The following is a 21,875-nucleotide window of genomic DNA, read 5'->3' on the forward strand; positions in this document are numbered from 1 at the left end:
TACTCACAGCATTTGCTGCGTGGAGCGGCACGAAAGAGGACCTGAGAACTGCGTTGCAATTTCATGGGCGTCTTGCTTTTGCTATACGTCAGGAATGGGCACTCTTAGAATATGGCGAGGGCGCAGAGACCACCGCGTGGGAAGCCTGGCTTGCGCGAGAGTCTCTCAAGAGGTAAATAAGTCACCGAATATGAAGGAGGTTCTCGGACTCACAATGACTAGGGTGGCCTTCTGCATCTTTACTCTCATGAACCTGATGACGATCGCCTACGATATACCATCACCATTGCTTTTAGAAGCCCAGCATGGCATGCCTGCACATGAGAAGCAGTGGTGCGCGAGAACCGAGGTTGATTGGGCTGAGGCTATGCGGTGTGCTGGAAACAAGACATGGCCGTCAGCTCAAGTCATTGTCGAGAGACTAGTAGACGAGTCTCTACCGGTCCCGTCTCACATCGGCATGTTTGGCTGCCATGTCCTCATCTCGTTCTTACTACAGAAGATCATTCTGTTGCGTCGATCATGTCCCACACAGGACGTCATCTATCTTGAAAACCGACGTTATTTCATACGAGCTCTTCAGAGGTGGCAGCTCATGTGGGAGAGCGAGCCTGAAGCATCGCTGTCTCCTGACCACCCCCAAGGCCCGATTCTATTCAACTGCACCGCCCTTCTCAGGGTAGCCTATATCCGTTTGGTTTCTGATTATTCATCTATCCGACGGAGTTTTGCCGCTTCATGCTCCGAGGACAAAATAGCGAATTCCATCACAGCAATCGAATCCCCGATTCGGGGTCCAGACACAACAAGAGCAGCCATCCAAGCCTGCCTCGCTCTTAGAGTTCCGACACAACTGGGCTTCAAGATGATAGCGCGCACTAGCTTCTGGGTGTGGAGCGTCCAACATGCCTTGTCTTACTTTGAATGCGCTTTGTTGCTGTCGAAGTGGTTACAGGCTAATCAACAATCATCGGATCTTTCTGATGAGGAAAGGAGGATAAAGCAAATGCTGGAACAAACTATCGATCCAAATAATGGAAGTTCTCAGGCAGAAGAATCGTCTACGCATCTAGACGTTCTTGTCTTGAAGAGATGGGCAGAGTTATTTAAGACAGAGAACACCACAGTTTGGCAAATAATGCCCAAAATGGCGCGAATTCTTGAGATTTACGCAGACACGCTTTCCAATACCCCTACTGACTAAACGTTGGTTAGAATTTGAGAAGCAACGGCCTAGTGGGGTTGGTCAGCAAGCCTGTATTCCGATTCTATAAGATCGTCACTCGAAGAATTTAACGAATGCGATGTGTAAATGGTATGAACAACTGTACATTTCAAGACGTAAATACAACTCTGATGTGAAAGAAAGCGATGCAGGGCAATATTTATTAATCGGATGACATAGACCACGAGCTATGCTTTACTATGTGAATCAATTTGAAGCAATGTCTTCGTAGTATCACCCCTCTACTGCTTGATCTGAATACCCTCATTCTCCATGTCAATCAGAACCTTCTCCGACGCCTTGAACGCTTCCATACCGGCAGGAACACCCATGTAAATACAGACTTGTACCAGAACCTCCCGAATTTCGGTGGCGGACACGCCGTTGTTGACGGCGCCACGGGTGTGGACAGCAAGCTCATGGACCTTTCCAGTGGCAGCAAGCATAGAGAGATTGATCAATGATCTTTGCTTGCGGTCCAGACCTGGACGGTCCCACACAGCTCCCCAACAGAACGCAGTAGTGAACTCTTGCATGGCCTTGGCAAACTCGGTGCTTCCGTTCTTGAGAGCGTTGTCGACGTATGTGTCGCTGAGAACGCTTCGCCGGATGGGCATGCCTACCTCATAGAGGGCTTTCTGAGCGTCGGCGCGATTTGAAGTGGACGACATGATGATGAAATGGAACTGGGAAGTGTAATAATGATTTTTGTTTTTGTGAGAAACGATGTTTGTGTCGTTCACATGGGGGTGCTGACTGCTGAGCAGCGTTTGTAAATCTGGGAAGGAAAGGTCACTACATATACTAGTCTTACCACTTCCAAAGACAAGGAATGGAACTATACTCTGACCGAGGTGGCTGCTTTGGGCGTTGGAGAGATCTTTGGAATGGTCCTGCGAACCCCGTGCCACCTCCAACACCTCCATATGCAGCAACTACGGCGATATTTCCCCGACACGTCAAGTCTCCAACTCTCTCCAACAGATGACGTTATTCATGTTGAATGTAAGCCTTTAACAAAAAGCTTAGGCCTTGCCGTGTTTGGGCCAGCTAACCATCAAATCAAGAAGTCACATTTCGGCAAGTCCAGTCTCTTCAGTTACCTGCTCACACGAAGGAAAACGAGTTCCGACTGGTAGCAATGTCTTTTGATTTAATTCAATGAATCGCATGCATGCAGCAACTTGTGCATTCTCATATCTCGAAGGGCAATTCCATCCATATTGTAGTTCACAGACCACCCGAGTCTACAACTTGAACCGACATTGGTCTGTCACCACCAAACCTGGAAGAGGCAACACATTTACGAGAAAGTTAGTCAGGGACACTACGCAATTTTGGAGGTCATTCATTCCAAATCAACGGCATGGCCAGCGTAGCTCCCACCACATACGGCTTCATTGGTAATACGCCTGACTTAGGATCATTTCTTCGCATTCAGAATTCTTACTTCGTTAGGATTGGGTCAAATGGGCCATGGAATGGCCAAGAACATCAGGGTTAAAGTACCCCCAACCAATCAACTCGTTGTTTTCGACGTCAACAAGCAAGCTGTTAACAGCTTTGTCCAAGAACACAATGGTGTCGGGGTCAAAGCTGTCTCTTCTCCTAGAGAAGTCGCTGAAATTGCTGTGAGGACCTCCGAAGATCTGGTTTCAGATTCTTGACATCGACAGCAACTGACCACCAGGCAGGACGTAATCATGACCTCAGTTCCTCAAGCTTCACACGTCAAAGACGTATTCCTTCACCCTGATCATGGTCTTCTTTCTGCCAGAAAAAGACCGAGCCATGAGATGTTGTTCTTGGAGCTGAGCACCATTGACCCGAAGGCGTCAAGGGAAGTAGCAAACGCAATCAATATCGGAGAGTGGGGGAAGTTCGTCGACGCCCCATGCTCGGTATGTTGTCTTTTTGTCTTATCCCAGTTTTACAATACCTCTAATCTTCTACAAACATTCAGGGTGGTGCAATGGGTGCTGAGAGAGGATCCCTGTCCTTCATGGTGGGCTGCAGCGACGAACTCTATCCTCGAGTCTTCGAAATTTGCAAACTCATGGGAAGTGAAGACAGCATCTTCCACTGCGGGGAACTGGGCTCTGGACTTCAAATCAAGCTTCTAAACAACTACCTGTCAGCTCTTACTGCAATGGCCACAGCAGAGACCTACAATATCGGCCTACGAGGCGGCCTAGACGCGCGCAAGTTTGACCGTGTGATCAACGCGAGCTCGGGAATGAACTTCAACTCCAAGATAAATAATCCAGTTCCAGGAATAACTCCAGCAAACGCCGCTAGCCACGGTTATGTGGGAGGCTTCTCAATTGAGTTGTGTCTTGGAGTGCTAGAACTAGGTTTCAAGACCGCTGAAGACGTTGGAGCCAAAACGGTGCTGGGCAAGCCCATGCTCGAGGCTTACAGAGCCGCTGCCGGTTATGAGGAATTTCAGGGTAAAGATTCTAAGGTGATTTACAGGTGGCTTGGGGGAGAGAACCCAGATCTTTCATAGAGCCTGGGTCTACAATGTGATGTGGTGTATGGTGTATCAGACCGCGTTAACCTCCCGATCAGGGGAAGTGCTGTACTATCTTTTAAATGTTTTTCAAAATCGAGTGTCAATATTTTTTTTTTTTGAATGATTTATCAAAACTCAAATTTTCACCGTCCAGTCCAATCTGTGAATAATACCACACATCCGTGCTCGTAAATTGACTTTGACTATTCGTCACAGATGACGAGACAGCATAGCAAGAATGAGCCGATGTCGCATCGACGGTACGACGGCATTACCACTAATAGCCGTGCTAATTCGGCAATTGCTGACCGTTAGTCTCCCACTCACAAAGCGACTGTCATTCTGTAGGTTTTGCGCCATTCACATCAAATTTCACGTGAATGGTAGATCCTAACGCTGCGCGATTGCACGGCAGAGCCGCAGTGGTCGCTCTTCCCGATGAGAAGTTATTTTATCAAATGTCAACAAGACCATCCCGTCCTCTCCAACTTTAAGAAAGTACATTAAGTTCTCCAAAATACCACGGGCCAGCAAAATCTCCACATGTTGGAAGCGATCCCGATTGCGATACCGGACTGGCCCTACCGAGACTAGAAGAGGGGTCTCCTCCAATAGACCCCTCATTTACTCCGACCGGCTGCACCCCAGAAACTCCCCGGCCGACCACTCCCCGGATTACCCCCGCCTGAGGCGCCTAACACACCTCAAGCAAAGGATTTTCCAACCTCCGCATAAAGTTTTCAGCAACCGGAAGAACACGTTAAAACCATGCGTCCTCTCTACTCCGACTCCTCTGCGCCCCGGCAACCCCAACTTCACCTAACGCCGGGGGAGACTACCCCTCTCATTGCCAAGATGGCGAAAGACGTCGACGAGAGTAGAGTCCTACAACATGGCCACGCCGAAGCGTCTGCGACTACAGATGCGGAAACTGCCAAGGCAGACGAGCACGAGATGGCGATCCCAGTCACTGACGACGCCTGGTTGGCCGTAGAGAAACGCCTTCGTCGCAAGCTCGACCTCACTCTCATGCCCATCATTTGGGTCTTATATTTATTCAACTATCTTGATAGAAACAACATCGCGTAGGCTACCCATGAAGACCGCTTGTATCGGGTGACCAAGCACTGACTCGAATGCAGCCAAGCAAAGCTTGACACTTTTGAGCCTGATTTAGGACTCAAAGGCGAGAACTTTAATACAGCAGTTTCCATTCTCAACGTCGGGTAAGATAGAACATGCCCTTCTGTCTTGCTAATCTATCAGCTCAATGCCGAGATATTTGTTACAGCTATGAAAATCACCCATCATAGAATGTGACTAACCTGTCATTTAGATACATGCTCATGCAGCTGCCGAGCAACATGCTCCTTACCCGAGTGCGACCATCACTCTATATCCCATTCTGGGTGTGCGCATGGTCTTGCATATCAGCCTCAACCGCCGCAACTCATAGCTATTCCGGGCTGATCGCCGTACGGTTCTTTCTCGGAGTGAGCGAGGCACCCTTTGGGCCTGGTGCGTTTTTCCTACTCTCGTGCTGGTACACCAGGAAAGAACTAGCTCTCCGCACAGCGATCCTGTATTCAGGTATCAGCTTGGCTACAAGCTTCTCAGGATTGCTCGCAGCTGGTATCTACTCAGGCCTGACTGGGGTCCATGGGGTGAGTGGTTGGCGGTGGCTTTTCATCATTGAAGGGGTCGCAAGCTTCGGTTTCGGAGTTATGGCAATGTTCCTTCTGCCAGACTTCCCAGCGTCGGAATCTGGCTCGGCAACGTGGCTTTTGACGAAGGAAGAACGACAAGTGGCGATTGAGAGAATGGCGAGGGATCAAGTTTCAAACCAAGAGTCAAATAATTCGCTTTGGTACGGGCTCCAAACTGCAGTCAAGGACTACCGAGTTTGGGTATTTGTAAGTCATTTACAACGACCTTTGTTTCTTATCATCACTGTCGGATTGCGACTTGCTGACATCCTCCTTCTACTTAGGCATTCATTCTCTGCTGCAACCACACTGCGTATGGATTCAACAACTTCTACCCGACCATCGTCAAGGGCTTCAATCTCGGAAGCAGGACAGTCACCCTTCTTTGCACAGCTCCGCCGTATTTAGTCGGTGCTATATTCTCTTTGCTTGTAGCGTACTCGAGCGACATTCGGAACGAGCGCGGTTGGCACATCAGCCTTCCGATGATGATGTCTGCGGTCGGTTTCATCATCTCTGCTGCTACTTTGAACGTTCCGGCCCGATACTTTGCATCATTCCTTTACATATCAGGAGCCTTCTCAGGAAACGCGATCCTCTTCGGTTGGGCAGCGTCCTCCGTGAGTCAGACACCTGAGAAGAGAGCTTGCGCGACCGCGATCATCAACATCTTTGGTCAATTTGGCAATATTTGGAGCCCATACTTCTTTTCGCCCGGGGATGCTCCACGTTATGTCAAGGCTATGATACTCATGGTCGCGTTCTCACTCGCAAGCGTACTGGGCTGCATGCTGATGAAGTGGACTCTGAGACGGGACAACAAAAAGCTTCTAGAAAGATTTGCCGGCTTGGGCACATCTCCGAACCTGTACACCCTCTGAACAAGTGCAACCACACAAGATCTTCTTTTATAGAGGCGTTGAGACACAAGGTGCATTAAGCATAGAATAAACGATCATATTATAATTACTATGGTTAGATAGACATCTAAGAGCAGACATTTGATCCCAAGCCACCGGTCTTCTTGAATGCGACTTCTACCGCCTTGTCTCCACCCAGCTTGATATCAAAGCTGGTGTTCCAGCCATCTGCATTGACTTTACCAGAGGCCTTGTAAGCGACCCACTGCTCCTTCTCCTCCCCTGCGGCCTTGAAAGGAATCTTCTCCGTCTCCAGTCTTGGTACGATAACACCTTGTCGGCGGAATTCGTTGACGAGGTCCAGGGTCAGGTCGCTTGCTGCAGCGGGTAGACGGTCCTTGCGCACAAAGGCCTTGACAGTGAGAGCCATCTGCCCGTTAACAATATTGGTATCGAGACAAGACTGGCTTTCCTGGTACAGGAGGGCATCATCCATGGGGTATGCATTTCCAGCATTGTCGTATGTGATCGTCTCGTTCGTGGAAGTTTTGGTTACGTGAATGTAAAACTTGCTGATACCCGTTTCAGGGCTAATAGTGGTGTCAAACTCCCACCAGGCAAAGGACTCGCGCCAAAGTCCGGAAGCAGATCCGCCTTGGAAGGTCGCTTTTCTTGTGGTGATCACCTCTGATCCATTACCGTTGCGGTCGGCATAGGTCAACTGCACGGAAAGATCTGTCGGGTCTCGTCCAGTCTCGGCTGAAGTGCGAATACGGATGCGGCCAGCGAACGAGATGTTCCCGTCGTCCTTCAGATACAAGCCGTTAATGTAGGGTTTGATGTCCGTCGCGACAATAGGGTCGCTGAGCTTGACACTCGCGGGGACCGTGTCGATCATACGAGTGAAGATATCGGCACACATTGTCTGGAACGTGTTCGGGTCGGCCATCGCTTGCATCGTCTTGTTACCATCAGCGCCGAAGATGCGCTTGTCGGAGTTGAGGGTGTCGTTGGTTCCCGCAACCAAAGGATTCTTCGTCGACCCATCCAAGTACTCCGTGACCACGCCATTGTCGAAGTTGTCAAACTTGACATCAAAATGAGCGACGGTGTCGTTGTTGGGATCCGCTTCAACGCCGACGATCTCAGGAAAATCGGTGCTGTGTACTCCTCCGAGGCTATGACCGCAGGCCACCATGGCAATCATGTCCTGCGTTGAGAACCCAGCCTTGGTGAAAGCCGCCTGAGTGGCTTCCAAGTCGGTCTGCGGCTCTGGAACGCCTGCCGGTCCTGCTTCTTGGGCGTCAACACGGCCGGCACGGAATGGGATCTTGATGCCGCCGCAGGAGTAGCTGGCTACAAGCACACTCATCGCCAACAAGTCAGAGGCTGACGCGCGCGCAGAGTAGAAGCTGCTGAAGAAGCCAAACGTATTGTTGAAAGCCTTGCCGATGTTTTCCGCCCGCTCTAGCTCGAAGAAGATGGATGCGTCAAGACCTCCTGTTCCAGCTTCAGCATCATGGGTCGCCATATCGTGGAAGGCGCTCCGAATCCATTCAGCCGAGTTTTGACGGCCTTGGATGTTTGTACCAAAACCGCATGTGAGAACGCCTTGCCAATGTCAGTACATGTGAGTTTGTGTTAATTCAAGGAAGTAAGCCCAACCATCAATGAAGCCCCTGCGCAGGTATCCGGACTGCAGGGAGAGGTGGTCCTCGATCTCATCGTAAATCGACGGCCAGATGTACTCCGTGGATGCGAGTGTCGCCAGAGCGACGGTGGCGAGGAGGCTCTGCTTCATGATCGAAGGCTTGAACGAGTGACTGACGGGTGCGTGATTCAACCTTCCACTCTCATCTTTCGCTGGGAAGAGTCTACTTTATCGCCCTTCTGGAGGAATCCGGCAATGCAACGTTGGACGGGGCGACCCTTGGTCCCTGCAGGCATGGGGCCATGAACGACGGGTCGAAAGCGAGCGATCTCGTATTCTTCTGGAGACATGCTATAAATGTCACCCGTAGTGGCCGAATAGGAAGGCTGTTTTCCAATCGGTTCAGGCCGTCGTGGATCGCCTAGATATGCTTCTTCTTAAGTGCTTGTCTAGCTCATTTCCCGGGACCAGGCCTCCCCAGTCTAACCCCAACGAAGCGTGGAGCAGCGCCTCCTGCCCAATAAGGCAGCTGGAATTACCCATCACGCAGCCCTGAATACGGGCGATCAGCGCAACGGTGCAGTGGGCGGCCGGTTGCAATAACGCATAGGGGGCTGGTGGCTTGGTGGTCAGATGCGCCTATGATCAAGTCTCCGACTTTTTATGGGATTTGGGGTAAAACATGGATATTCGATTACTTTTCCAGCGGCAATACCGAAATCCGAGGGTCTCTCGAATTCCGTAGCATGAAACATTATTGTGTTCGTGTGCAGAGTTAGACCGAGAGCTTAGCTGGCAGGACATCGGCCAATTGGAACAGCACCAATCAGGGGTGCTGTTATTGATAGGAAGGTGACATCGGAGACATTGCAGGTAAGGCGAGAGCCCAACATTCGGAGCCGATGGCGGATTTCGACATTCATGGCTTTCGTGCCGTCATCCGAGTTACCATGACATATTGTATTTGCTGTCAGAGGGACCGACATGGTGAGCTCCGGCGACATCTGTGTGCATAAACTTCACCATAGCCACATCTATTTCTTGTTGACAATGAAGGCCGAGCAATCTGAACAAAAAGTGTCAAAAGTGGAGAAGAATTCTCCTGTGACAAATGCGAATAGGAGACGGAAAAAACAGCTGTCCGAGAGTCTTGTCCGGCGCGGGGTTTCTTCCGTTCCACGGACCCTGTAAGGATAATGCCGTCATCGAAGTTAATGTACGCGTGACAATAGTCAAGCCTCTCCGAGTGTATTGCTTCGTGTAGTGTAATAGGTCACCTTGCGAGCTCAGTAAACGTACAAAACATAGTCAACCATGGGCGACGCATCCATCCTCCACATGCCAACGGCTCTCATCTTTGGCGGCAATGGCAAGACTGCCCGCCAGCTGACCAAGATCCTTCTGGGCGCCCCCACCCCGCACACCGTTTTCAGTGTCATCCGAAACCCGGACCAGATCCCGGATCTCAAAGCCATCGGCGCGAAACCAATCGTTCAGGACATCGCAACCGGCTCCGAGGCGGACTTCATCAAAATCATCGAGGGCACCCGGCCCGACGTGGTGGTGTGGGCAGCCGGCGGCAAGGATCCTAAGTCCGCCGAGGCCGTTGACCGCGACGGCGCCATCCGCGCCATGGATGCCCTAGCCAAAGCCAATGTCACAACCAAGCGATACATTGTTGTCAGCGCCCTCGACGTCCGCGACCGCGAGAACAAGCCCGTCCCGGATTGGTACACGGAAGTTGATGAGAAGCTCAGTGGCCGTATGTGGGGCATCATTGGTCCCATTCTCCGAGCTAAGCTCGCGGCCGACACGGAGTTGAGGGTCGGAAATGCGGCTCGCGGACTCGACTACACGATCGTGAGGCCGGGTGGTCTTGGAGAAGGTCCCAGCGAGGGCGTCATCCGAGCCGGAAAGGTGGGAACAGTTGGCATCATTCCACGCGAAGACGTTGCAAAGGTGATCTACGCGTCCATCCAGAACAACAAGACTCACGGACTCGCATTCGATATCTTGGGGCCCGGTGATGGAAGCCTGCCAATCAAGCAAGCCGTTGCAAAAGTAGCAAAGGATCATGAGGATACCTTTGAGGGCTATTATTAGGCCAAGCGAGTGTGTATTTATGTACATATACTGCCACTATGATCCAATTGCTGCAGCGAGTCCAAATATGAGAGCGAAAACAGATGACCATAATGAAGTCCTCCTTAGATATTTATGTTGCGCTTTTCGAGCCTACTTCTAGGCCTCATTGTCGCCTGGCTTTCGCCCGTAGATTGACCATCTACGCGAGGTCAATAAAAGTAGCATTATGCGTATAGAGAAGACACTTACACGGTAGTATAGGCGTGTATGTTCCTGTCTCTCATGTCATTGCGAACCTGGACTCCAAAAACGGTCACCTCTTCTTTGGTCCAATTGTGAGCCCTTGTGAGCGGTGCCATCATGAAGCTCTCGAGTCCAGCTGAGAAGTTATCGTGGTTCCAGAAGCCAAGTTCTTTGTGCTTCCGGTCCTTGGCCCACGCATTTGAAGGCCACTTGAACATCTGAGCGTAGACATCTTTGAAGCCTGTCTCAATCATGACATCCTTCAGAACTCTGATATCCTGGAAGGGTCTTCCAAACATGGCTGCAGCCTCTCCCCACAGACGGATGAACTTTATGAGAGCAGAATCATCCTTCAAAGTTCCGTCATCGGACTTCGGCCACAGGTCAATTTCGTTCAATTCGAGGTAACCGTTCGGGTTCAGGTTACTGTTGTCGGAGGTTAGGGAAAAGTTCAAAATCAGAAGAAGAGAAGTTCGGCAACAAACTCGTAGCATTTCTTGATGTATTCCTTCCAATCCGCCACACTGGACGTCATGGCACGACTGTGGATATAGTCAAAGGGCCGAGAATAAGTCCAAGGTTCCTCGATATCGTCAATCTCGAACTTGACGTTGGTGTATGTGCTGCAATAGAGTTAGTGAGCATGAAACACAACAAATGGCTTCCGCGGATAGTAAACGCTCATACAACTCCGGTTGGATTGCTGATAGGTCAACGCCCAAAACCTGTCGTGAACGAAATGTTAGTAAGATACCCAACGCTGCTTGAGACATTTAGTAACCTCAGCATCCGGATGTTCCTCCCCAAATTCCATGGCCCAAATGCCGGTACCTGTGCCGACATCAAGAACTCTGCCGACTTTGGATTCTGGGTCGTTCGGGGGTGCAGTTCCCAGACGGTTGTCGAAGGTGAGGAGCCACATGTTGTGCTGAATGTCTTCTCAAGAATTAGCTGGAACTGCCCACGCATTTGTTGTTCTTTTGGGATACTAACCAAGCCGTTCGTTCTCCCTTTCGTCGTTTGGAAGATAGTATTCTAAAAGTCGTTAGACACTTTGACCTTGGCAGCACCTCCTTCGACCCCAGATTTGGCCCGACTTACTGCCATCTTTGTACTTGTGATAAGTTCTGCCATTCTCTATACGATACCCAAGAACAGAGTCTGTTACGCTTGTGCTCGAGGAAGCAACACTCTAGATTTAATCGAGTCAGATTAGCAGATCGTTTGTAGCAGAGGCCAGATGCAGAATTTGAAAATGAGATTGCACTGACCTCTCCTCGAGCCGACTCGTCATCTGACACCTACGAAAGAGGTTAAATTGTATGCAGCCCCAGTCAAAACATTTCAGATTCCCAACTTACGTCTTGGGCAACAAGTACGGCCGGATTGTTGTCTGCAGCGTTTGTGTCCGCGGTAGAAGCATTCGGGACATTTCCCGCCCCATCCGCAGTTTCACTTTCGTTGATCTCCGACATGTTTCCGCCTTCCGTGGTATCGCCAAATCAATTGTGTTCAGGAGCTTGAGAAAATGTGTTGGATCGAATTTGTCACCACACGAACGGCTGGGTTGGTTGCCGCCTCTTTAAAAGCTCCCAAGACCCTGAAAAGCCCATGTAGTTACCCCTCTCCTTGGCTCGAGGTTTTATGCAGGTTTCCGGTCAACATACGATTCAAGAAGAGGAGCGTGGAGTATACTCCCAGAAAGTGATATGCTCCGACGTATCAGAGCATGTTGTTTGTCGAGTATGCAGGGGAACCAACAGGCGAACTTCCAACGGAACACTATCTTGGGCGCCTTGAGTCGCGTGGATTTCGGCACTCGAAATTAGAAATGGTGAAAGTATAAGAACGATGTAAATTTATACAGAACCGCTCACCCTCAATGTGCTGAGCCTCGCACGATTGTGATACTTCAAATTACTCACAAGGCAAAATGCTGCACCTGACCCGCAGATAGTCCCCCATTCTCTTTGTTTTGTGCATCACTATGTTTGGAGTGCCAGAAGCGTCGCAAACTCGGACTTTCCTCACAATCACAACACTGGATTAACATTGACTGCTGATAGCATGTAAATACAGAGGATAAACACTATCCCTACTATCCCGTTGACCACAACCCTGGCTGGTTTCATACTTTGCCTTCCACCAACAATAGCTAGTTCGCCAATGAATCCAGCCAACAACGTCTAGTTGTAGCTCACATGAACGTGATCCCTGGAGAACTGTCAGTTTGCATCCCATTCTTCAAGGACATTGAGATCAGGACTCACCAGTGGTTCGCAGTAACACCACCCCGATCCTCCATCCCCCTCCAATCCGACCAAGACTTGACAGAGTCCACAGAAGGATTCCAGATACGCTGTCCCCAGATGACATACTTCAAGTCAAGTGTCGCGCGATTATTCATGACCCATTCGGCAATCTCCTTACCGGAGGTGGTGGGAGTCTGTCACTTGGTCAACATCACGTGAATAAAGTATAGTTAGAGCATTGCCACTTACACCACCAGCATCGGAACACATCATATCCGTCGCCTTGCCACAGCAGTGATCCGAGTCGCCAGGACAAGTACAGTCCCGCGTGCAAAAGATCTCCCGAACCCTCTTCGGGAACGCCGCCACAATCTTCTTGGCGCCGTTGACGGCGACCGACTTGCAAGCGCCCACAGTCAGGGTATTCGGGGCGCCATAGCCGCCGAAGCCGGAGGCAGATGAGTCGCAGCACTTGAAGGTGCTGGGACCCGGGCACTGATTGGCGACAGAGGTGCCTGCGCAGTCGCTTGTGAAGCGACAGTTGCCGCCGCTGCCGCAGGATGCTTTGGTGCAGCATTTGACGTTGTCCGGGTCTTTGGGGCAGGCGCCGTTGATCGTGGTGCCGCCGCTGGATGAGCAGCTGCTGGTGGTCACGCAAACGCCTGATGTTCTTGTCAGTGAAAGTGTAGGTGGGATTGAGAAGTAGGACGAACCAGCTCTGCCCCCTGAACCGTAGCATGGCTCGTTCAGGGCGGCGAATACTGTCGGTACCGACATCGCGGCGACGAGGAAAGATTGCAGCTGCATGTTTGATAGTTGTTCGCCGATGAGTTTCTGATGGGTTACTGAGGTTTATGATGCTCAAGATGACTTTCTAGTCGAGCGTACAAGAGAGCAGTATTTATAATCTTTGGGAGTCATTGATTCGGGTCAGCAACTCAGATCAAGCGCAGGAGTTCCTCCGTATAACCACAAGGCAACCGAAGTGAGCGTCCAAAGTCGACTCCCTTGGGTTGCATTGCATGTGCTTTGGTTCTTGGCTCGCGTCATTGCAGTTCAGCTAAGGCTATTTTGAAGACTATCATGACTTTGGACTGAGTTGAAACTGACTTGGACGAGGTAATGATACTCTCCAGGGTTTGAGAAAGCCACTTACTCTAGAAGTTAGCCACTCCCGCTGCCAGAATGGAGGATAAGCAACGGGATGAACCTAGTTCACGTACTCAGAAACTAGTGTAAGACAGTGACAGGATTTCTCCGGCCTACTGTAGGACAAGAATGACGGGAGATGACAGAAATGGGCGCGATCTCCCCTGTCATAGGTGATAGATCGACCACTTAGTCTACCGAAGTTGCCTGTTAGTGGTAGTGGTGATTGCTTATTGTTTAACGACGAAGGTCATCAATTATCACTGCATATTGCAGTGGTATCTTTGGGCCCCTTTCCTAATCATCAGTTGTAACATCAAAAATCACTGCGTCGACAAGTCGGAAAGTACCCCAGCTTCCCGTAGTCTCGCAATCGCCGTCTTGTATAATCTGGAGGAACATCTGTCTAGACATCAGAGCTTGTCAAGCTTTATTGCCCCTTGCAGATCATGCAAGTCTTGAAGCTTGAAGAATGGCGTCATTTGACGATTAACCGCCGAAGCAAACTTGGATTTTCCAAGACACAACTGAACCCACGTTTCCCCTCGTGGCCGTTTCCTAAAGCTGAACCCTGGACAAGGGTTGTCCCGCCTGCTATTTGGGGAAAGGTCAGCTCGCTAGTAATACGGCAAGATGTCCTCCCGCTCTTCGCCACTTAGCTGTGAAGATCGTTCAGCTCACCAGCGACAGTCCGTAGCAAGTGACGTTACAATCATACACAATTTTCGTTCTCTAGGTATTTGAATCCCTGGGATGACTGCAGGTAAGCCTTATGCGACGATCCGGGGAGTTCAGCTTCGGTGTGAAATCCCTGATGACCCCGCAGCTGAAAGACATGCGGCCACCATCACAGCGGCCAGACTCGACGCCACAAATCCTAGACAATATTTCCAGGCTACACCACATCCGCAGCATCGCTTGATCCATCTTCAAGTCGAAGGCAGTCATATTTCAGTTAGAATGGGCGATTGGTTTAGGGGTGTAACAACCGCTTCGCATGCGGTAGGTCCTAGGTTCGATTCCTAGATTGTCCATCCTTTTGCCGGGCATCACCCATGAGACTTAGGTAGCTACTCTCAAAGTTAATCTGAACTGGTCATGTGTCCTAGTTTAGCTGGATGTGTACTGGTAGGCATGCTGTCTATTGCTTTTCTATGCTGTTTAGGCTTTAGCTGATCATTTTAATGCGCCCCTCTAACACCGGTGCGATAACCCGTGTCCAGTCTACAGTAAACTCGCCCTCACGCAAGGGATCGCACACTTCGGCCTTCACGCCTGCCGCCTTCGCCCATTTGGCGAAGAACTTGCGCATGATAAGCATCTCCATGTCGACCTGCGCGATGGTATCCGCCTCGTCCTCCGTATCAGACTCATCCGATTCGTCCTTGGGGAGCTTGGTGTTGAGAGCGTGTCTCTTGACCATCCATTCAGCCCAGGACTTGGAATGAACCTCGGGCTTGGGGTCTGAGGTGCCTGTCGCGGCGGTTGTCTCCCACATCTTGCGCGGCTCGACAGGAGTGTGACACTTTTCGGCTATCTGAACCCAGTGCTCACTGAGATTCTTCCACTGGCCAACAGTGCGCAGACTCATGAAGTATTGGCGAAGCATGGCTGAAATGAGGATGCCGTTTTCCTCGCAGACGATCTCCTCGGCCGTGCCGCCTTCTGGCTCGACAAGAAGACTGGTATAACCATCTGTCATCATTAGCAGTGTACACAGAGTTCTTCAGGTCTTGAACGTACCCTTTCCTCGACCCATATAACCACGAGTGGCGAGGGTGTACTTCTTGTCCATCTCCATCGGGCCTCCACCCAAGGTTGCTTCGACGATGCGCGAGCCAGGCTCCTTGCTGGGGTCGAACGTATACGTAATGTTGGATACCTGCGGGAAACGACCTGATTTGTTAGGATATTTAGTCTGTAATAGGGCAGAAAGTAGACTCACCCTCCTGTGCTGGATACTGCGAGACGCCATTCTCCAAGGCATCCCATATTTGCTGGCCGGTCACTCTGATGAAGATGACGGGATCTTCAAAGGGGAAGCAATTGGTAATGTCCCTAACTCTGATTACGCCGGGCGGGTAAATCTGGTCACCTCGTATGGTGCCAGCTGCCATGAGAGCGCAGTCAGCGTTGTGGTAGTGTCTCATTACGTCGCAAACAAAGTTGCCCATGTTGCTCTCCTTCATTCGTACTGTCGTGAAGCGTGCATCCAAAGGAGAAGCTGTCCAGCCAACTGACTTAGCCAAGCTGTGTTTGAGCTTCGATGTCAGCTCCTCAGTGAGCTTCAAAGTCTCCTGGTCCTCGGCAATGGAAGAGACAATGTCCCGTCGTTCAATGTCGAAGTCCCATTTTCCTGAACCGTCTTTTTTCCTCCGGACTTCAACGTAGCTGAGTTGCTTGAAATCGGAGCCAGACCGGAGAACATGAGTACCGTTGATGAAACTGTGCGCATAGTAATGATCATGGCCGCCAAGGATGATGTCGATGAGACCGTCCGTTTTCTCGGCGAGCTTGTTGTCGTTTGGCTCACGCTGGTGGCTGAGACAGATGATTATGTCGGCACCCTGGGCGCGGAGTTGGGGAACGAGCTCCTTGGCGGTCTCGCTGGCGGACTTGTAGATGATGTCGGGAGGCAAGCTGTTGATTGTTTCGAGCCATTCTCTCTCGCCGAGGCCAATGAGACCAATCTTGATGCCATTGGAGGATGTGAGCATGTGAGTGTGCTTGGCATTTCCGAGGGGTACATTTTCGCCGAGAGCTGGGTCCAGGACATTGGCGAGCAGCCAGGGGAAGTTGCACTTGGCGGTCAAGTGTTCGAACTGCTTGACTCCAAAGTCGAAGTCATGATTCTGGTGGCGTTAATAAAATGGCACGGCCAATTGAGGTAGAACGGGCTCACTTACACCAACACAGGTGCAGTCGACGCCAATCTTGTTGAGAACGGGCACCATGTGCTCACCTATTAGGGTCCGCGTCAGCACAGCATCATGACAGGCGGAGGACACGTGAGGGATTACCTTTTGTGACGGAGCTCTCGAGACTGGGGTTGAAGACGTCTCCCGAGAATAGAGTAATTAGCTCGGGCTGGCCATTGAATCGCTCGTGACTGCGGTACTCGTTGACGGCAGTGATGAAGCGAGGGACACCGCCAACGGGCTCAGCACTGGAGGGTTCCAAGTGGTAGACATCATTGAGGTGGAGAATACGCAAGGCAACGGGTGCGTCGGAACCAGAGCTGAAGGTAACGGCAGGCTCGTCGGGAGCCGGCGCGTTCTTGGGCATGGTGGTGATGGTCTAAGGCGAGAATAAAAATAGAGACGCAGTCAAAAAGAGCGGTGATGGATCAGGTAAGGCGAGGTGAAGGTGAAGGTGGCATGTGCCCCTGAGTTTACCACAGTACTTGGAGCTGAGGTAAGGTTAAGGTAGGTACCTCCAACTAAGGTAGGCACCTTAAAGTGAGCGGGGGCGGGGCAGTGAAGGGCAGGGCTCCCGCCTGAGTGACACGAAGCACAAGGACACTGGACGAACGCGCTGCGCAACGGCGATGACGATGATGCTCTTCAGGGGATGATTCGCTGAAGCATCCCGGATCGTCCACTGAACTTGGCCCTCGACGAAGCTGCGGCGGTGCAGAAGCCAATCAGAAGGCCAAGATTGCCAATTGACGGCAGAAACACGTGACGATTTACTCGCTTAAGGCAAGTTGTGGGTCGAGGAGTGGGTTCTTTGCTATTTCTGGCTTGACCTCATCTGATAACGATAAGCAACATGGCGTTAAGGCTTTAAGCGAGCGAGCGATGGCGATCGTCCGTCCATCCACCGTCCCGTGTGCCGTCTAGACCTTCCCATCTTCCGTCTTCCGTCTTGGGTCTTGGGACGAACCTTTTTCCAACGTCAACTACTCTGTACCTTACCTGCGTCTCTTCTGCTCCTCTGATGCTACAACTCGAAGACCGTCCGATCCGGCGATAGACATATCGCAAATATGCACCGCCACACCAAGCGGCTTGGCTGGCCTGATTTCCTGCCAGTAATGTCTTCGTTTCGAGAAACCAATTCCTGATTCATGCCAAGGCTTTCTTCTTTTCACTCAAGGGCACCAAGATGCTAGTGCCAATGTCATTTCTCATTCATCTGTTGGTCCAGAACCCCAGAACCCCTTCCGGCTCGCTTACACTAACACATCTAGCTTTCTACCTGCGGTCTTGGCTCATACCATCTTCACTGCAATCAATCCGTGACTCGGAACTCAAACCCATGCCGACGCTGCAGGCTGCTTCGCCTGCGCCGTTGACGAGGGCTTCTTGGACCCCAACATCCGTCCCACGACAATCATTCGCATAACGCACTCGGCACTCTCCCGCGTCAGTTTCTCCGCCTCCACAATGGCCTCGTCCAGCGTGGTTGGTCGTTGCAGGATACACGTGTAAGCATCGATTCCGACGTCGTAGTTGACCCGAGCCCCTGGTCCGATGGTCCCAGCAATAGCAACCACCGGCAGGCCATGCTTCTTCGCCCGCGTCCCAATCTCACCCGGAATTTTCCCCCTCGGCGTCTGGTCATCGATGCCTCCTTCGGCCGTGAGAACCAGGTCGCAGTCCGTAAACAGCCCTTCAAAGTCGACATACTCCGCCACCACCCCATATCTTGGCCGAAGCTTGGCGCCCACCAGCCGCAAACCGGTGCCCAACCCTCCAGATGCTCCTCCGCCGGGCGAGGTGCCCACATTGCTGTCGCAGAGAAGCCGTCCACCAACTACAGAGAGGACCTCCATAGCTGCTGAAAGGCGTTCCGTCTGCTCGGCACTCGACCCCTTCTGCTTGCCAAAAACCCTAGCAACACCATCAGGACCACTAAGAACATTGTTCCAGTTGACCGCGACCTCAATGTCGACATCTTTGATGCGCTTGTCGATTCCGCCAAGATCGATATTTGCCAAACGCAGCAGGCTCTCGCCCCCTGCGGCGATAGGGAGCGTAAGCCCATCTTGATCTATCAGTCGAGCGCCAAGGGCCTGAAGCATTCCCGCGCCCCCGTCGCAAGTGCCAGAGTCGCCGCAGCCGACAATGATCTTCTTCGCGCCAACTCCGGCTGCAGCTGTCAGAAGCTCGCCCACTCCAAAGGTGGTAGTAACGCCGGGGTTGCGAAGATGGGTTGGGACAAGGCTTAATCCGGCTGCAGCAGCCATTTCGATGACAGCTGTCTTTGGCTCATCAGGGCTTTTGCTTCCCAATATGCCAAAGAAAGACGCAATCGGAGCGCCAACGGGGCCGGTGAGAACGACTGGATGCAATGTGCCACCAGTCGCGGACACAAGGGCACTAGTGAACCCCTCGCCTCCGTCAACCAGGGGAACCTTGCGCACAGAAGCATCTGGCATTACAGAGAGAATACCAGCCTCGATGCAATCAGCGGCAACCTCTGGCTGAAGGCTTCCCTTGAAACCGGACGGACAGACGAGAACTCTCATTCCCTGGGGCGTCGAAGAATCCATGTGGATGTGTTTGGTAGTTTGTGATGTTAAACGATGGTAATAAGGGTTTGTGTTATCACAACTTGAACACGATGAAGCGAATGTTGAGAAGCGAGTGAAATATGTATTGGGTAAGTGTTATGGTCAACGAAGACTTGTATGACCTGGTTTGTCGAAATAAATGCTCCGTCCTTGCGAATCTTCTTATATTGCTTCGGAACAGAAACCCTAGATCGATTGGTGCTGATCAACGCGCCCTCTCTGTGTCTATCTTCTGCATTTGCCATGTGACGAATTCCCAAGCGTTGAGGCCTCATCCCCCGTCAAAAGAATCAAGAACCCCAATCTGCCGCGACCAGCTGCCGCGGGGTGGCTATGAGATGCTTCGCCGGTTGCTATTTTGCAAACAGACATTCGGTCGCGTGATATTTCTCACGCGAGATGTTCAGGGACGGTGATGTCTTCAGCCCTGCACGTGTCCGTTGCCTCGATGGGCTGGCGACTGAACCGTTCCTGAGCTGTCAACAGCATCATAGTGTAACATCGTCTACGCAAGTAGCACCCAGCACAGCCTTCAAAGGCGCTAGATAGCTTGTCTTGTAAATCAAAGTAGGCGTTGAAACAACTGCTTTCATTGGCACAGTGACTATCACAGCCTGTTCTCGGCGACGAGTGAGCACACGATCAGGATTTGCCCAGATCTCGTATCTCGACCGGGTGAAACAAACCCTTGAGGCGTCATCTCGAACTGTATCTTCCAATCAGATAACCCGTTCCTGGGCTATAAATAAGGATTACAACTTTATCGGCGTGTTTTCCCAGGGTTCAAGCGTGTGCAAATGCAGCCCCAGGCGGAGTCTAGAAGAATGTTACTCCAACGTGCATCATCAGCCACAGTTGACGTAGCGGTCCACGACTCCGCTGATCGGCTCGCCAAGAAAGCTTCGGCCGACTTTCCCAGCAGGACACCAGCTTGCCCCAGACTAGTCATATCCTTCTCCCCTTGGCAGCTGATCCGCTGGATCTAGGGATATTGACCCTAGACCTCAGTACAGGGAAACGAAATCCGGAATGAGCTGATTGTTTTTGGTCTCCGGCCCAGCCATACTCATCATCAGAGGCGCTGCCGTCATAAGTGCATGAGGCTATGCTCTTCTGCCTGGCCAAGTGTAAAATGTCACGAAGACAGTTTGTAGTATAAAGAAACGCTTAATTGTATCCCAGTGAACGTCCAAGCGCATATGAAACCATCAAGACCAGAATAGCGTTGTGATCGTCACTTTTTTCATTGATCGTATTTCCATACACTCGCTTTGACAGTCGCTTCCGCAAACATGTCTCAATCTCATGCTTATCAGTTCATTCCTCATAAGCCAGTCTCAGATCCAGAGATGGCCCCGAGCCTCCAGAGAACCCTGACCCGGCCTCGGTCCAGCCTGTGGCGCGGATGGAGCCCGGGACTCCCTTCTTTCTCAGAGTACGAACGGACTGCATACAAATTTCCATGGCTGCAAGATCCAGACGGCTCATTCTCTCGACAAAATCACGGAAACAAACATTCCGATATTATTCTGGAGACTCCTGGCCCAACAGACCGTTCTCACTTGCTTTCCCATGACAATTCACAAAACGGCCCATCAATGATACCCCGACCAGAAAAGTCAAGTCATGAACAGGGCAATCATTCTGATGATCCTGAGGATCCAGACCTGGTAGGATGCACCCTGTTCTTCCTCACACTAAACGCTAATCGAACAACAGGTAACATGGTCTGGGCCGTCAGACCCAACGAACCCCAAGAACTGGCCCAAGCACAAGAAATGGACAGCCACCATTCTAGTTTCCTGCTTCACCTTCATATCGCCAGTGTCTTCCACAATGCTGGCGCCAGCACTTGATACTCTTTCTGATGACCTCAACGTCGAGTCAGATATCGAGACCTACCTCTTGATGTCCATCTTCCTCCTCGCCTACGCGGTCGGACCCTTTTTTCTGGCGCCGCTATCAGAGATGTACGGCCGAGTGGTCGTGCTTCAGTCGGCCAACATGTTCTATCTCATCTTCAATACTGTGTGTGGCTTCTCCACGTCAAAGGAACAGATGCTCGCATTTCGATTTCTAAGCGGCCTGGGCGGAAGCGCACCTCAAGCTGTGAGCACATTTCTACTAGGTTTTATTTTCTTGAAGAGGTAGCAAACACTGACGTTAGAATCAGCTTGGTGGTGGCGTACTGAGTGACTGCTTTAGAGCGGAAGAGAGAGGTACGGCGACCGCCATATACAGTCTTGCCCCTTTTCTAGGCCCAGCGGTTGGGCCGATTGGTAAGTTCCACGACATCACTTCTCGAACATGAAAGTCTCAACTAACACTTCGAAGCTGCTGGATATCTCACCCAATACATGTCATGGCGCTGGATCTTTTGGACAGTCTCGATCGCCGATGCAGTCGTCCAAATCCTCGCATTTCTGTTTCTCTCAGAGACATACGCACCTAAGATCCTGGCGGTGAAGGCAAAGAAATTGCGCAAGCTCACCGACAACAAAAATCTTCGCACTGAATATGAACGGCCGGATAGAACTTTTGGCCAGACACTGGGAAAGAATTTGGTCAGGCCGTTCAGAATGCTCTTCACGCAGCCAGCATTGCAGATCACGGCGCTGTACAGAGCTTACCTTTACGGATTGATGTATCTCGTGTAAGCTTGGGCCACTAA

The 21,875-nt window shown here is 51.2% G+C and overlaps 9 protein-coding genes and 1 non-coding gene across 10 annotated transcripts; 4 read left to right on the top strand and 6 right to left on the bottom strand.

Moving 5' to 3' along the window:
* Positions 1 to 1,467: 1,467 nt before the first annotated feature.
* On the bottom strand, positions 1,468 to 1,896 carry COL26b_005477 (uncharacterized protein; the record flags this gene model as incomplete). Its single annotated transcript, XM_053178323.1, has 1 exon — positions 1,468 to 1,896. One exon carries the CDS (start codon positions 1,894 to 1,896, stop codon positions 1,468 to 1,470), a length of 429 nt encoding a protein of 142 aa, XP_053037725.1.
* Positions 1,897 to 3,021: 1,125 nt separating this feature from the next.
* COL26b_005478 (uncharacterized protein) lies at positions 3,022 to 3,734 on the top strand (the record flags this gene model as incomplete). The annotated part of the gene is made up of 2 exons (XM_053178324.1): positions 3,022 to 3,126; positions 3,189 to 3,734. 2 exons carry the CDS (start codon positions 3,022 to 3,024, stop codon positions 3,732 to 3,734), a joined length of 651 nt encoding a protein of 216 aa, XP_053037726.1.
* An 861-nt stretch (positions 3,735 to 4,595) lies between these two features.
* On the top strand, positions 4,596 to 5,196 carry COL26b_005479 (uncharacterized protein; the record flags this gene model as incomplete). Its single annotated transcript, XM_053178325.1, has 2 exons — positions 4,596 to 4,784; positions 5,077 to 5,196. 2 exons carry the CDS (start codon positions 4,596 to 4,598, stop codon positions 5,194 to 5,196), a joined length of 309 nt encoding a protein of 102 aa, XP_053037727.1.
* Positions 5,197 to 6,433: 1,237 nt separating this feature from the next.
* On the bottom strand, positions 6,434 to 8,107 carry COL26b_005480 (uncharacterized protein; the record flags this gene model as incomplete). Its single annotated transcript, XM_053178326.1, has 2 exons — positions 6,434 to 7,917; positions 7,972 to 8,107. The coding sequence occupies 2 exons, from the start codon at positions 8,105 to 8,107 to the stop codon at positions 6,434 to 6,436; spliced, it is 1,620 nt and encodes a 539-aa protein (XP_053037728.1).
* Positions 8,108 to 9,271: 1,164 nt separating this feature from the next.
* On the top strand, positions 9,272 to 10,060 carry COL26b_005481 (uncharacterized protein; the record flags this gene model as incomplete). The annotated part of the gene is made up of 1 exon (XM_053178327.1): positions 9,272 to 10,060. The coding sequence occupies one exon, from the start codon at positions 9,272 to 9,274 to the stop codon at positions 10,058 to 10,060; it is 789 nt and encodes a 262-aa protein (XP_053037729.1).
* A 227-nt stretch (positions 10,061 to 10,287) lies between these two features.
* Positions 10,288 to 11,207, bottom strand: COL26b_005482 (uncharacterized protein; the record flags this gene model as incomplete). Its single annotated transcript, XM_053178328.1, has 4 exons — positions 10,288 to 10,711; positions 10,771 to 10,908; positions 10,973 to 11,010; positions 11,040 to 11,207. 4 exons carry the CDS (start codon positions 11,205 to 11,207, stop codon positions 10,288 to 10,290), a joined length of 768 nt encoding a protein of 255 aa, XP_053037730.1.
* Positions 11,208 to 12,551: 1,344 nt separating this feature from the next.
* On the bottom strand, positions 12,552 to 13,344 carry COL26b_005483 (uncharacterized protein; the record flags this gene model as incomplete). The annotated part of the gene is made up of 3 exons (XM_053178329.1): positions 12,552 to 12,731; positions 12,787 to 13,199; positions 13,251 to 13,344. 3 exons carry the CDS (start codon positions 13,342 to 13,344, stop codon positions 12,552 to 12,554), a joined length of 687 nt encoding a protein of 228 aa, XP_053037731.1.
* Positions 13,345 to 14,648: 1,304 nt separating this feature from the next.
* Positions 14,649 to 14,720, top strand: COL26b_005484. The gene has a single exon. It is a non-coding gene; the product is annotated as a tRNA-Ala (tRNA).
* A 134-nt stretch (positions 14,721 to 14,854) lies between these two features.
* COL26b_005485 (uncharacterized protein) lies at positions 14,855 to 16,971 on the bottom strand (the record flags this gene model as incomplete). The annotated part of the gene is made up of 5 exons (XM_053178330.1): positions 14,855 to 15,381; positions 15,430 to 15,582; positions 15,632 to 16,538; positions 16,593 to 16,648; positions 16,707 to 16,971. The coding sequence occupies 5 exons, from the start codon at positions 16,969 to 16,971 to the stop codon at positions 14,855 to 14,857; spliced, it is 1,908 nt and encodes a 635-aa protein (XP_053037732.1).
* A 967-nt stretch (positions 16,972 to 17,938) lies between these two features.
* On the bottom strand, positions 17,939 to 19,183 carry COL26b_005486 (uncharacterized protein; the record flags this gene model as incomplete). Its single annotated transcript, XM_053178331.1, has 1 exon — positions 17,939 to 19,183. One exon carries the CDS (start codon positions 19,181 to 19,183, stop codon positions 17,939 to 17,941), a length of 1,245 nt encoding a protein of 414 aa, XP_053037733.1.
* Positions 19,184 to 21,875: the final 2,692 nt, after the last annotated feature.

The sequence above is a fragment of the Colletotrichum chrysophilum genome (genome assembly GCF_026319265.1).
Source record: "Colletotrichum chrysophilum strain AFK26 chromosome Unknown scaffold_37, whole genome shotgun sequence".
NCBI classification, from domain to species: Eukaryota; Fungi; Ascomycota; class Sordariomycetes; order Glomerellales; family Glomerellaceae; genus Colletotrichum; species Colletotrichum chrysophilum.